The 12,790-nt window shown below is 42.4% G+C and overlaps 1 protein-coding gene across 1 annotated transcript in view; it reads left to right on the top strand.

Annotated features, from left to right (window-relative positions):
• The window catches only part of DCC (DCC netrin 1 receptor), a 357,209-nt gene that overhangs the window by 104,834 nt on the left and 239,585 nt on the right, over positions 1 to 12,790 (top strand). The window contains exon 2 of the mRNA XM_065656469.1: positions 9,798 to 10,118. Within this exon, the coding sequence (XP_065512541.1) occupies positions 9,798 to 10,118 (321 nt within the window). The remainder of the gene's footprint in view (positions 1 to 9,797; positions 10,119 to 12,790) is intronic.

Raw genomic sequence — 12,790 nt, 5'->3', positions numbered from 1 at the left:
TTTTCTATAGGAAGCCAGAGACCATCAGTATTTACGGGCTTTTATTTGCATATATATATATATATATATATAATATGATGTCATGTGCTAATCAAGTTATTCAGCACTGATGGGTTGGATTTTTCTTTTTCTAGTGGGGAAGGAAGATCTTAATGGGAGGATGATGCATTTTTATATTTAACGGGAGGTTTTTAATGGCGAATTGTACCATTAAACATGCAAAACCAACATGCAGAATGGGATATTTGAAGCGTGCACCTATAGCAAGCAGACTAGAGGGCTTTAATTTCATTAATTACCATGGGTAGCGTAAACTGAAGCGCACAATTAAAGAAGTTGTGGGCTTGCGCTCGGCTCTTGGCAGCTGCTCCTCAATTCATTATTATCATTTTTGGCGGTTTTCGCCTAGAAAAATGTCATTCCCAGTTACACCAGTGCGGTGGTTTTTGGGGGATTGGACTAGATGATCTTTCGAGGTCCCTTCCAATCCCTAACATTCTGTGATTCTGTGATTCTGTGTGGTTTGTGGAGTCGCAGCAATTCCCGGCGAACAAAACCCGTCTTTTATGATAGTTATTTAATAAACGGGGATTATTTCAGCAGACTTGGGAAACTTTGCGGCCGGAGAAAAGACACGTGGGGTGACGGACGCCCCGAGGGTTATTGGTATTCAGGGCAGGGAGGGCGGTGGTTGTAGCTCCGGAATATAGGGAATTTCTGGAGGGTTTTTGGTGAATAAAGTCGGTATTGTGTCCTCGCCGGGCGCCTGCTACAATGGGGCCCTGTGTGATGAATTAGCATTTAAAAGAAGCTGTTACCGATGGCAAAGGTTACGAAATGATGGCTGGGGTCTCCCCCCCCCACTCAAGAATTGCCTTTCTACGTTTGCAATTGCGTTTTTCACGACTTTGCCGCCATCTACGACAACGTTTCCTTCTCCCGTAGCTCAGGATTTGGATTTTTTTTTTTGTTTCTTTTTTATGTCCAAAATTGCACAAATTGAACCCTTGCCCAGCTCGAATCAGGTGGAGACCTGGAAGGCAGCGAGGAGAAATGTTAAATAAAACCTGGCCGGTCGGAGGAGTTTGCTTTGGGATGTGCCAATGTGGTTTTTCTGTAGCCAGAATTTATCTGAGCAAGCAAACAGGATGCAGAAAACATTCATAAAGCCTTAACGGCGCAAAAAAAAAAAAAAAAGTGTAGAAATTGTGGCGTCAAGTAAAATAAGCAGGATAGGGTTGAGCTGGACGAGGGGAGGCGGAGATTGGGTGTTATTGGTAATTGGTACGTTTGGTTGTTACGTTCTTAAAAAATTCTTGTAGCTTATTAAACCGTAGCCAAGTTTATAACATTATAAAAATAAAAAGCCTTTGTAATCTGTGGTAGAGTTGGGGGAAAACCCTTTCGCGTGGGGTCGGAGTGACGCTTTTTGCGCAAGTCGATATACCCACGTAAAAGAAAGATTAATCAGAGGCTGGAGTGGAGATGCAGGAAACGCAAAATATTTGGGTTTTAAACAGTCTGACGTTCTTTTTGGGCTGCAGCGCTTCATTTGGAGCGGTTTGGCAGCTCGTGGTTTAACGTGGAGGGCGCAGATCATCTGTCCCGCTGCGGCTTCGCCTCCCCGGCCTGCGCCTTTTGGCTCGACCTTTGGGCCAAACGCGTTTGCGGGAGCAAAATTAGCGAGGTTTTGTCTGAATTTTCTCTTGCCTGCGTATGCTGGAGTAGTTTCGTTTGGTGTTTTCGGTTTACAGACCTCGTCTTGTTTTTTATTTAAATAAACAAGAACAAAACCACCTCCAAGTCCCCCAACCACAGCCTTGATGCTTGATTTTTTTTTTCCCCAATTACCTCAAATAGAGAAATATGTCAGATATACCACTACAACCTCAGTCTGAGTCCAACCTACGGGATGTAAATACTTTTGGTACATGTATCTTTTTCATTTTTTAATCCCAGAAATATTCGCAATGAGAAGGAGTTGAGTTTCAGGGGCGGCCACGAGCAGGCCCGGCCTTGGCAAAAGGCCCCGGAGCCGCTGCCCCATCTGCACGACATTATCCACACGAGCGGTTTTTGTTCATCGACGGCGACGGGGCCGTATGGCAATATTCAGATCGGAAATTATTTCCAGCGGATTCCCGTGTAGCGGCAACTCCGGATTTGCAATCGTAGCGATTTTTCAATTTGGAAACTCGTTCAAGTGAGTAATGTAACGTCGGGCCGCTCCTTGTGGAGCTTTGGCAAACTCCTAAAAATAACTTTATTTATTGCGAGGAAGCTGCTCAGGTCGGGGATAGGCCATCGGTGTTTTGGATTTACTTGCTCCACTTTTAGAATTGAGTGGAAATTACTATTATTGCACGACATTTTACAAAGAAGGACTGAATTTTGTGCTCTGACTTCGAAGCTTTTTAAAGTCTCCACAGATCTATTTAACTGAGCTTTTCTCCTGCAGAAAACAAGTTTACGGCTAAACACTAGTGAACTCCTTGGCGACTTTGGATGTTATTGGGACAAAGTCTGTTCTAAGCTCTAAGATATATTTGAAATACGGGGTGTTTCAAAAAGATGGGCTAAATTTCCAAGTCATTTCAATTTGCAGTTGTGTCCATCTTTTTGAAACACCTTTTACGATGGTATTTAATACTTATTCATTTGGTCTTTGCGAACGCGTTCTGAATATTGATCTGCCACAAAAGCCGGTCCTCTGGTTTTTGTGCTTTTTGGGAAAAGCTCTCCCATCATATCACAACGCAGATTTTATAATATAGGCGCAGATACTTCGCGGATGCGGATTAATTTAACGCCATTGTCCGTTTTCAAAATCCGACCAATCGTATATTTGGCTCGATCTCTAAACGAGGCGGTTTTAGTTGTCGTGAAACAAAAATGGTGCCTTTAGTGCTGATGGAAAAATTAAAAGTAAGGGATATTTGGTTATGTTTCAATTAGAAGGTGCACAGCTACAAATCCATTGTCCTGGGGCTCGTGATACGTGAGACTCCCAAAGGAGAGGTTCATTTTCTAGCTGGTGATTTTGTTAATTTATTTGTGTGTGTTTTTTTTTTTTTTCCCCCAAGGTGTGGATTCTTTCTGGAGTTGTGAGGGGTTTGCTGGCTTTTTGTCCTTTTGTGTAGCCCCTCAATTTTTCTGTTCCTGCAGCTGAGAGACAGACACGGACTTAAAAGAAAGTCAAACACGTAAACCGTGATTTATTATGAAACAAATGGAGTGGTTTGTGGGTGTTTTTCTGATGCATTAAGGGAGCGTGATGGAGCAGTTTGCTACTCAGCCATTATCCCTTGCAACATCCATTGCTGGTGGATGTTTTATGACTTAGATTACGCTCAGATTAGACTCTTTTTATATATATCTTAATTCTTTGGGGTTTTTGCGAAGCCGAAATGATGCATTCAGGGCACGCAGCCCATTGGGCTCTGCAGCAAAGTCCCCATTTGTTTCTTTAACATTCCCATACGTTATTGTCGCCCTGCAGTTTGTTTCCTTAATGAACCCCATTCCCTTGCTCCCAGGAGCCTTTTGCCAAATAGAAATGGGAGCATTTTAATTTGAAGGAGTAAAGGCGAAACCGTCTTTCTGTGTTTTGTAAACGCGGGTGGAGAGGACGCGATAATTAAAGATCCAGTGCGCGCAACGAGGATGCAACTTGTGCTTCGTCTACCTTACTTAGGGTGCTTTTTGCTTTATGAATCGGCATTTTCGGGTGCGCACAAGGTGCGTTTGTGACGGTTTTTTTTGGTGGTGGGGACCCAAGGGACCTGCCCTGATGGGGACGCAAGGCCCAGCGAGAGCGTTGAAGATGCTTGAGAAGGCAGCAGAGGTCAGAACCAAGCCCAGAATTAGTCTCGGTATTAAAAAAATCAGTGGAGTTTGTGCCGGAGAGTGCGCACACGTTATTTTTGGCAGCGGTATGGCCCAATATGTTGAAGGAGATAACCCACCCCTGCCAGAGCAGTCCCGCTCGTCCTCGGGTGCAAATGCATCTCGAGTTTCTAACAAAACCAGTAAAAACCCCGATTTGTCTGCGTATCATTAATGTAATGGCTATTTATTCCTTTCTTTGTGATTTTCCAAGTGGTTTTTCGATGTCGGATGCCGGGTTTAAATCACACCCACCGATGGGTTTGTGTCTTTTATGTCACGTCCCGATGAGCTCGGCCGGTGTTTTTCACCTTCCTGATGCGATTTATTGAGATGGATTGAAACCCTGCGCTCGTCCCATCCAAAACACGGTATAATTAACGTTTCATTACGCTAACGCATGCAAATTCAGGAGGATGCATTTGCCGGGGAGGGGAGAGAACAAAAAAGGATGAAAGGGTTCGCTCTGAAACGCAAATTAATTTATCGCCTTGCTCAATGGCTTCCGAGGCAGGAGGAACACATTGAAGAAATGAGCAAATAGGAAAACAAAAATCCCCCTGTCTAAATGTTTTGTCCTCATGAGAAGTGGCTTTTTCTGAGCGCTGCCACGTGTTTGAGCGGCGCTATTTTTTTTATAGGCTCTTCTGAGCTACAGCGCTCTGCAATTTTTCTTCCATCTCCCTCACTCTTAATTCTTCCTCCGCTCTTTTTTCCTTAAATGCGCCACCATCTCAAGAAAACTAAAACAAATATCAAACTGTGGAAATACCGGCTCTGGTTTTGCTCTCTGAATTAAAGTTTTCCAAGGGATTTCCCTTTTCACCAACTGATTTGTTCTTTTGATGTTTTAACTTCTACTCTTCAGTATCTTTTCATCCTCCTCTTTATCCTTTCCTCACCTGACTTGTTTTATTTCTCCTTTACATATGTTTCCATGTCCTTGCCCTTTCCTTGTAGCACATGTGTCTGTTCTCTTGGTTCACATCTCCTTTTTGCAGTCTGACTTTTAACATTTTTCCGCAATTTTTTCCACATCTTTGGGCCTTTTCTTGGTTATATTCCGCTCAGCTCTCCCCTTTTTAGCCTTTTTCTGCTTGGCTTAGATTCAGCGCTGGGTTGGTTTTATGTGTTTTTATGGTTCTTTAATCTCAAAAAGTATATTAAACGGAATATACGGAAAGCTCCAACGATGCTGTGCTTCAATCTGTAGATACAATGCTGGATCTTTGTTCTTTTTTTGTGGAACTCCTGCGTGAGCATTAGCGGGTGCAGATTTTTTTTGAGGAAAAGGGAGGAAACCCAGCAATAATCCGATTTTCTGATAACGTAATTGAAACATTCTGGGAATCTTAAAGCAGAAGAGATGTCGCGTCCTGCCACATTGAGCAAATCTCAATCCTCCTCCGATATTACTCGTATTTTTAATGTAGCCAAACGCCCTCGTGCCGAATATCTTCTGATTCTCTTCTTTCATGCCGGGGTAATTGGATCTTCTGAATTTATTCCTGTGAATTTGTAATTTAAAGTGATTAGTAAGCTCGAAGAAGCGGTTTAAACTGGTTTCGAGACTAGGTTTTGTTCAACAAACAGTTTTGGCTCTGGTGGTTTTAAGCCAGGCCTACCTAGGCCTGAGGTGTTTTTAGAGCCCTCGGTAGTCAGGGGGTGGCCGAAAGGAGCAGAAATACTCCTGAAACTCACCCTGTTCTGCTTGATAAAGGTTTAATTTCCTCTTTTTATGTGATTTTTTACACATAAAAGTGGGTCAGAAATGATGAATCTGCTCTGCGGTCTCGGACCAGGCCCGGATCAAGCCCTTTTTCTAAGTGTTGCTCGTCAAACCCAGCAAAAGTTCTTTGGAATTGATGTTTTGAGCACTCGGGGGGTGAGTAGTGGGGTCCTTTTTAATGCTAAAGCAGCTAAACACCCAATTTTTATCACCGATTTTTATCCAACAGAAGCTTTAAAGTAAAAATCAGTCCCTACGTGTTCCTAGTGATTCATGGAATACTGAGGAGTTATAATGGGGTTGTTGTTACAAGGACTTTTACTGCAGTCCAGAATCCTGTGACAGCGCCATTGTGATTCGGAACATCGTGATGAAAGTCTTGATAAAACGTATATATTCATTTTTATATGAAAAAATCGAGCGATGCTTCCATATACCGCACCCTTGTGTGTCGCGTTATATGTTTCTTGGAGCAGGAATTTTTCTTTCCGCACCTGAACATCAAGCGCTTCTCAAAATTTCATCGAGCCGAAATGAAACATTCGGCACGTGAGAAGTTTATAATAAAACCATTACAACAAGAACTTTTCCGTTTAATAGATATTAAGCTTTATATTAGCGTGTTTTGTGCAAACAGATAAAACCATGTAAGGTTTTCCTGCGTATTCTGCGTTACCTGAGGATGTAAATAAATGTTTATTAGTCTGGCTATTAAGGCAATTTTTCAGGGTCTTTAGATGAAGGGCAAAAAAATCCTCTGAAAAAAATATATAGTGTGTGTGTCCATAAATACACTTCATTGTAACAGCCTTAGTTCAGCTCCGTTGCTCTGCCGCCGAATTTCAGTGTGACCGGGGGGTCTTTCTGTAATCACCAGTTTCAAATGGGCTGTGTGCGAAAAGTCTTATTTCTTAATGTTTATTTGAAATCAAAAAAAAAAAAGAGAAGAAAGCCCCAGGGGTGGCCTTATTGCGACTGTGACATCTCTTCCCTCTCTGTAATGGAAGCAAGCGATGCAGAACGTGAAGGAAAAAAAAAAATATTATATTTCACAAAGCCGGAGCAGAAAGTGGAGGATTCAAAGCAAGGGCCTGATTAAGAAGCGCATCAAGAGATCATCTTTTAAATGTTAATTTTCGGAGAGCGATAACCTTGAAGTTCCTCTGATGTTCCACGTCGGGGCGAGGAGCCCGTTGGTTTTATTCCAGTATCACAGAGCGGGTCGTGGCGCGGGGTCGGTGAAGCAGTGAGGGCCCAAGGACGGGGGCTTTACCTTTCTATTTTCTCCTTGATTTAGCTAAAGGACGTGTGATTATTGCCGAGGGCGCTCTCCTTGACCTCGGAGCTTCAGATCCGCGGGCGTTTGATGCCGGGGATGTGCTCGGAATCGCTGACACGGCAGCTTTGCGCCGGAGCTCGTTTAATCTTTACACCGCTCCTAGTTAAGCCCGAGATCTCATAAATCTGTCCTTGTGCTGCGCTTGAGGGAAAAGGAAACACTAAGGCGTCCCAGACCCGTCGGGTTCGCAGGACTCTTAATTCCCTTTAAATCTGTTTTAACTTTTAATTTTTATTTAGTTTTTAAACTTACGGCAGCTGCAAGCACGCGCGTAAAAGGCAAACGTATTTATTGCAACAGATTTAACAGCGCTTTCCTCTCTTATTCTGAATTTTGAAGCTTGTGAGATGCAAAGAACCTGGAAACAAGGTCTGGAGATAACCAGGTGTCCCAAGGGAGCTTCAAGGATGTTCTAAGAGATGCAGGAATTAGAAGAAAGTATTAAACGCTATGGGCGTACGTTGGTTTTTGCAAACGTACATCAGGGCTCGGCGTAAATTTGAACAAGCGCCTTTTCCCCAAATCACCATTGCCTTTTTTTTTTTGCCGTTCGACGTCTTGGAGCTCTAAGGGTTTGCGAGTAAATGCCGATTAAAACTTAAGGGCATGAGCAAAAATGCCGAATAAAAGGAGGGAGAGCAAAACTTGGAAACGTAGAACACGAGTCTTTTGCGGCGAGTTTTACAAGAGCTTTTCATCTCTTATTTCTCCTTGGTTTTTTCATCGCTCCTTGCCTTCCGTTTCACTTGAGCTACTGCAATAAGGATTAAATTGGAGGTTTTAGCATCTCTGGTTTAAAATGAGTTTCCTACCCTGCCTGTAAAAACGGGAAAACAGATTTGACAGTCGCGGCCGTTTACAAGACACCGAGTGTAACGCGGGACGGCCGAGATATTAAAGAACTTCGTCATTGTCTCAAATCCTGTCGTTTTTAAACAGGATAAATCCCGTATAAGAGAAAAGGGATCGGGGGAAATGCTTTAAAACTCTTAGGCCTGAAAGTAAACGCAGCGTTAAGAATTAAGTTGTGTTTTGTGCGGTGTCTTCGTAATTATTTCATAGGCTCAAGTTTGGTTTGGGGTGTGTTATACATGTTCTTAATGAATATCTGATGAATACCGAAATCTTCAATGAGAAATTTTTCCCCTCCCCAAGAAGATCCCCCAATGATAAGAAACTGTAACAAGCACTTTTTTCAGGCAAATTATGAAAAGGAATCGTCTAGAAATTGGGCTTAGGGGCTTATTTAATGGTCACTTGTCTTCTACAGCAGCTGAAATTTCCTGGTTCAATGTGTGTTCCTTAAGCTGCGAATTTGGTTTCATAGTGTGAGTAAAATTTAAAACATGTCTTAATTCAATATGTGAATACTCTTTTTTTTTTTTTTTTTTTTTTAAATATATATATATTCTTTTTCTGGTGACAGTCCTTAATTTTACGCATAGAGAAGGAATTTGACTATCCTTCTTATAAGAAAACTCATTATAAGTTCTTATAGCGCTATTGTTGTTGTGCCTGAAATACTTTACAAGTTGAAACTTCCAACTCTTGCGTTCTCCTTTGCTGAATTTTATTAATTTTTTGAAGCCACAACTAATTTGTTAATATTTATATGCTTTGAAGGACAATCGGGTACTTATCTGCTTCAATTAGCGTACGGGTGGAACTAAGTGCTCGACAATAAAATTAGTTTCGATAAAGAAAATGCCAAGTTTATGCATCGTTATATGTATATTCTTAGAAAGCTTTGGTTTGAGGTAGAAAATAGAGAAAAATTAATCTCTTTCTTAGAACTGAAAGGCTTCTTGAATAGTTTTATTGTCTAAGTTTTTGTTGTCATTTTCTTTAATGAGGTAAAAGGATTAATTTGGCGATGAAGAAGAAAAAGCCTTTTTTTTTTTTTTTCCCCTGGATGGGGTGGGATGGACAAGCCGGTGATCTCAGAAATGTTAGGTTTGTTCTGATATATAGAGAGAAAATATCGGAGTAGTTTCCACAAGTGGAGTCACTGAGACTTGAAGTCTAAATATACAACTTGCCTGTGGTATAAATTATTAGGAAATTCTTGATGCGGTAGAGAAAACGACCCACTTAATGTGGTTTTGGGTTGTGCCCTTTTGGTTCTTAGGCACACCGTTTAGTGGTGGACTTGGGTTAACGGTTGGACTCGATGATCTTTAAGGTCTTCCCAGCCACAACGATTCTATGATGTGAATGATTTTTCTACTCATGGTGTAGCTCTGCTCTGAGAGCATCTCCCTCTGCCTTTCTGGTCTGATTTATCTCCAACCTAAACAAGGTTGATTGGTGGAGTTGGAAGAATTTGGCCCGTGTTCTTGCAGCAGGTGGACATCTCGGGTCTTCAACACCTCCCTTGCCTCTTCTCTATACTAAAGACTCATAGAAAGTCTAGACCAAGTCTTTTAAGAAGTCTCTACAAAGGCTGCCCAGGGAGGTTGTGGAACGTCCTTCTCTGGAGACGTTCAAAACTCATCTGGACACGTCCTTGCGCAACCTCCTTTAGCTCAAGGGTTGGAGCAGATGATCTCCAGAGGTCCCTTCCAACCCAACAAATCTGTGATTTCGTGACATGCTCATGTGGTTTTTCTCTCTTCTTACTGGAAGTCGGTGGCCGTACTGGTCAATAGTGAGGAGAACGTTGTTCTGGTGAGGTGGAAGATGATTTTATTTTTTTGGTGTTTGCAGAGAAACGTACCTTCTTATCAAATGGTGCCTCTGGGGGTTGCCTATATTGAATTTCTCAATCTAATAGAGTCTGTTTTTTTTCTCCGTAGAGAAGTACAACCAATATTTACTCCGTGTCTCACTGTTTTACCGTTTCAGGTTCACAGCTCAAGACCTTCACGTCGTTGAGGTTCTTGGCGGAGCCTTTGGACGCCGTCACCGCGCGCGGGAGCAACGTCCTGCTGCCCTGCGCGGCCGAATCCGACCGAGGAGCCCCCGTGATCAAGTGGAAGAAAGACGCAGTCTTCTTAAACCTGGCGGTGGATGAGAGGAGGCAACAGTTGGCCAACGGGTCCCTCTTGATCGAGAACATCGTCCACTCCCGGCACCACAAGCCCGACGAAGGTTTGTACCAGTGCGAAGCGTCTCTAGAAGGCATCGGAGCCATCGTCAGCCGGGCGGCCAAGATCACGGTAGCAGGTAGGCAGAAACGCTCCTATATCTTTAATTTTTACAAATATTATTTGCGAGAAGCCGCTTTGTTAACACCGAGCAAAAAAACCAACCGCACCGTACGTTTTCTTTTTCCTCCTCTTCAAAAGAAGCTAGAGATGACACTCTGGCGACGGTAATTTTTTCCTGACAAGGTATTATTCTTGTTTAAATACGTCTAATCGCCTCTTTGTTGCCACGTATTTATTGTCTTCGAAACAGATGAAACGGCTGAAGTCGGGAATTAACTGCTTTGCCGATGAATTGACGATCACACAGGCAAGAAAGTGCCAAACTTCTGTAGGGCGTGAAATTTATGAATTTTTTTTGTGGTTTAGGAACTTTTCTTATAGACAAGAACTCATTGTGCAGCTCCCTGGAACCGGCAGCATCTTTTTATTTCATTTAAAGCGCTTTTGTGGGGATACGGCACGAGAAACGCAAATTCCTCCCCCGTCACGTAGCGTCTTATTGAATTAAGAAATGCCTTTGTATTAGATGTTTGTCTGAAGTTTCATAGTGATCTTTTTGCTTCTGTGGAGGGATGTAGCGAGTCCTTAACAACCTGATTATTGAGGCAAAAAAAGTATTTGGAAATCCTTCAAATAACGGGTATAAATTAACCCCAAACGCTTGGTACCTAATACCGATTAGAAAGCGCTAGAATTAAGAATAAATGTCTTAATGGTCATTATTTAAGGACATAAAATAAGAGTGAAGTTCAATCTAGTAGCTCTACAACTTGTAGCCAGCCCAGCTCTGTAATTTTGAGGTTTTTCATAGGAATTGCTGGGCTTTTTTGTGGCAAATCCCGATCTCGTATCCTCGGTGGCAAGTTTGGGGTGGGGGGAACTTGCTCCGTTCAAGACCAATTTGTCCAAAAAACTGGAAGAACTGGTCAAGATTTCTCAATGGGAAAGACGGTGAAAAGGCCGAGGCCGAAATACTGCATATTTGTTTAAATATTAAGGGTTTTTTTCTTTATATTTTTTCGGATTGTGTGAAAATGGTTCATGTTACAAGGTGCAATATAAGGCGTAGGGCTCTTAAAACTGGCAAATTCTTCAAGCCGGCGTGGTATTTTGCGCTCTGAAGGACACGTATTCCTGAGCGAGCAGAATTTCTGTCGTGTGTTTCTTTTATTATTTTTTGCGGGAGTCGCTGTTGGCAGAACATCGTTGACTTAAGGCGCTGGCAGATGGAAACACGGCAGAGAAAGGACAAGGGGGCGAAGGAGAAACGAAGGTCTCACGCTCCGCTGTGTTGTGTTAATCGCTGCTCGACAAGGCAAATAAACCTCCCGATGCGCAGAAAATCCTCCTTGTACAGAGAGATACGAGAGAGAGAGATATTTAATATTATAACACTCAAAAAGTGAGTCTTTCTGGTGCATTATTTGCTGCTAAACGGAATTTTTTGGGGCAGCCCGACGCTCTCGCCCAAAGGAGACGATGGTGGTTCGTGCGATTGCGCTGTCGCGATGAGCAGAATATTAATGTCGTGATTTCGCTTCGCCTCCCGTTTCCGCGCAAGATTTGACTCGTGCGAGACTTTAAAGGAACGATCGGGAGCTTTAATATTTCAGGCAGGTTTTGGGAAGAGCTTCATTCACTGAATCAAGCAGAATCTTGGGCAGCGTCGCTTTTCAACTAGAGGTTTTTCCACAACATTTTAAGCGCTCGCCGTGCTGTTTGGCGACATAAAATCCATCAACGTTTCTGGTTTTGGAGGTTAAAATTGCCGAAGCACCGCTGCGCGTAAGGAACGTGTACATTTTATTGCCATAAACGGGATTTCACCACATTTTTTGAAGCATTAACACTCAATAGAGCGGTCGCCGCTAAAAGGTAACAGCCGAATGCGCGGTTTGGGGGCACTGCAAGGATATTGGTCTCTAAAGTATCAAAACATACTGATTTTAGCAGATGGAGAAGAAGAGAGAAAAACAAACTGCAAAAAAAACCCCACAAGACCCCCACCAAAAGGAAACCTCAACCAAACCACCAACCAAATAATCATAATTAATGAAACAAACCCCACCAAAACTGAACAGAGAAACCCAACCAAACCACCAACCAACCAAATAATAACAATAAAACCAAAACTCAACAAAATACCCAGACAAATCACCAACCAAATAATAATAATAACACCCAAATGAACCAAAAAACCCAACCAAACGATAGTAAAAAAAAAAACCCAAATGAACCAAACGATAGCAAAAAACCCCCAAATGAACCAAAAAACCCAACCAAACGATAGCAAAGAAAACCCCAAATGAACCAAAAACCCCAACCAAACGATAGCAAAAAGGAAAACCCCAAATGAACCAAAAAACCCAACCAAACGATAGCAAAAAGGAAAACCCCAAATGAACCAAAAAACCCAACCAAACGATAGCAAAAAGGAAAACCCCAAATGAACCAAAAAACCCAACCAAACGATAGCAAAAAGGAAAACCCCAAATGAACCAAAAAACCCAACCAAACGATAGCAAAAAGGAAAACCCCAAATGAACCAAAAAACCCAACCAAACGATAGCAAAAAGGAAAACCCCAAATGAACCAAAAAACCCAACCAAACGATAGCAAAAAGGAAAACCCCAAATGAACCAAAAAACCCAACCAAACGATAGCAAAAAGAAAACCCCAAATGAACCA

Source organism: Caloenas nicobarica, chromosome Z (assembly GCF_036013445.1).
Source record: "Caloenas nicobarica isolate bCalNic1 chromosome Z, bCalNic1.hap1, whole genome shotgun sequence".
Classification (NCBI taxonomy): Eukaryota; Metazoa; Chordata; class Aves; order Columbiformes; family Columbidae; genus Caloenas; species Caloenas nicobarica.
This window is presented reverse-complemented; position numbering and strand designations above follow the sequence as displayed.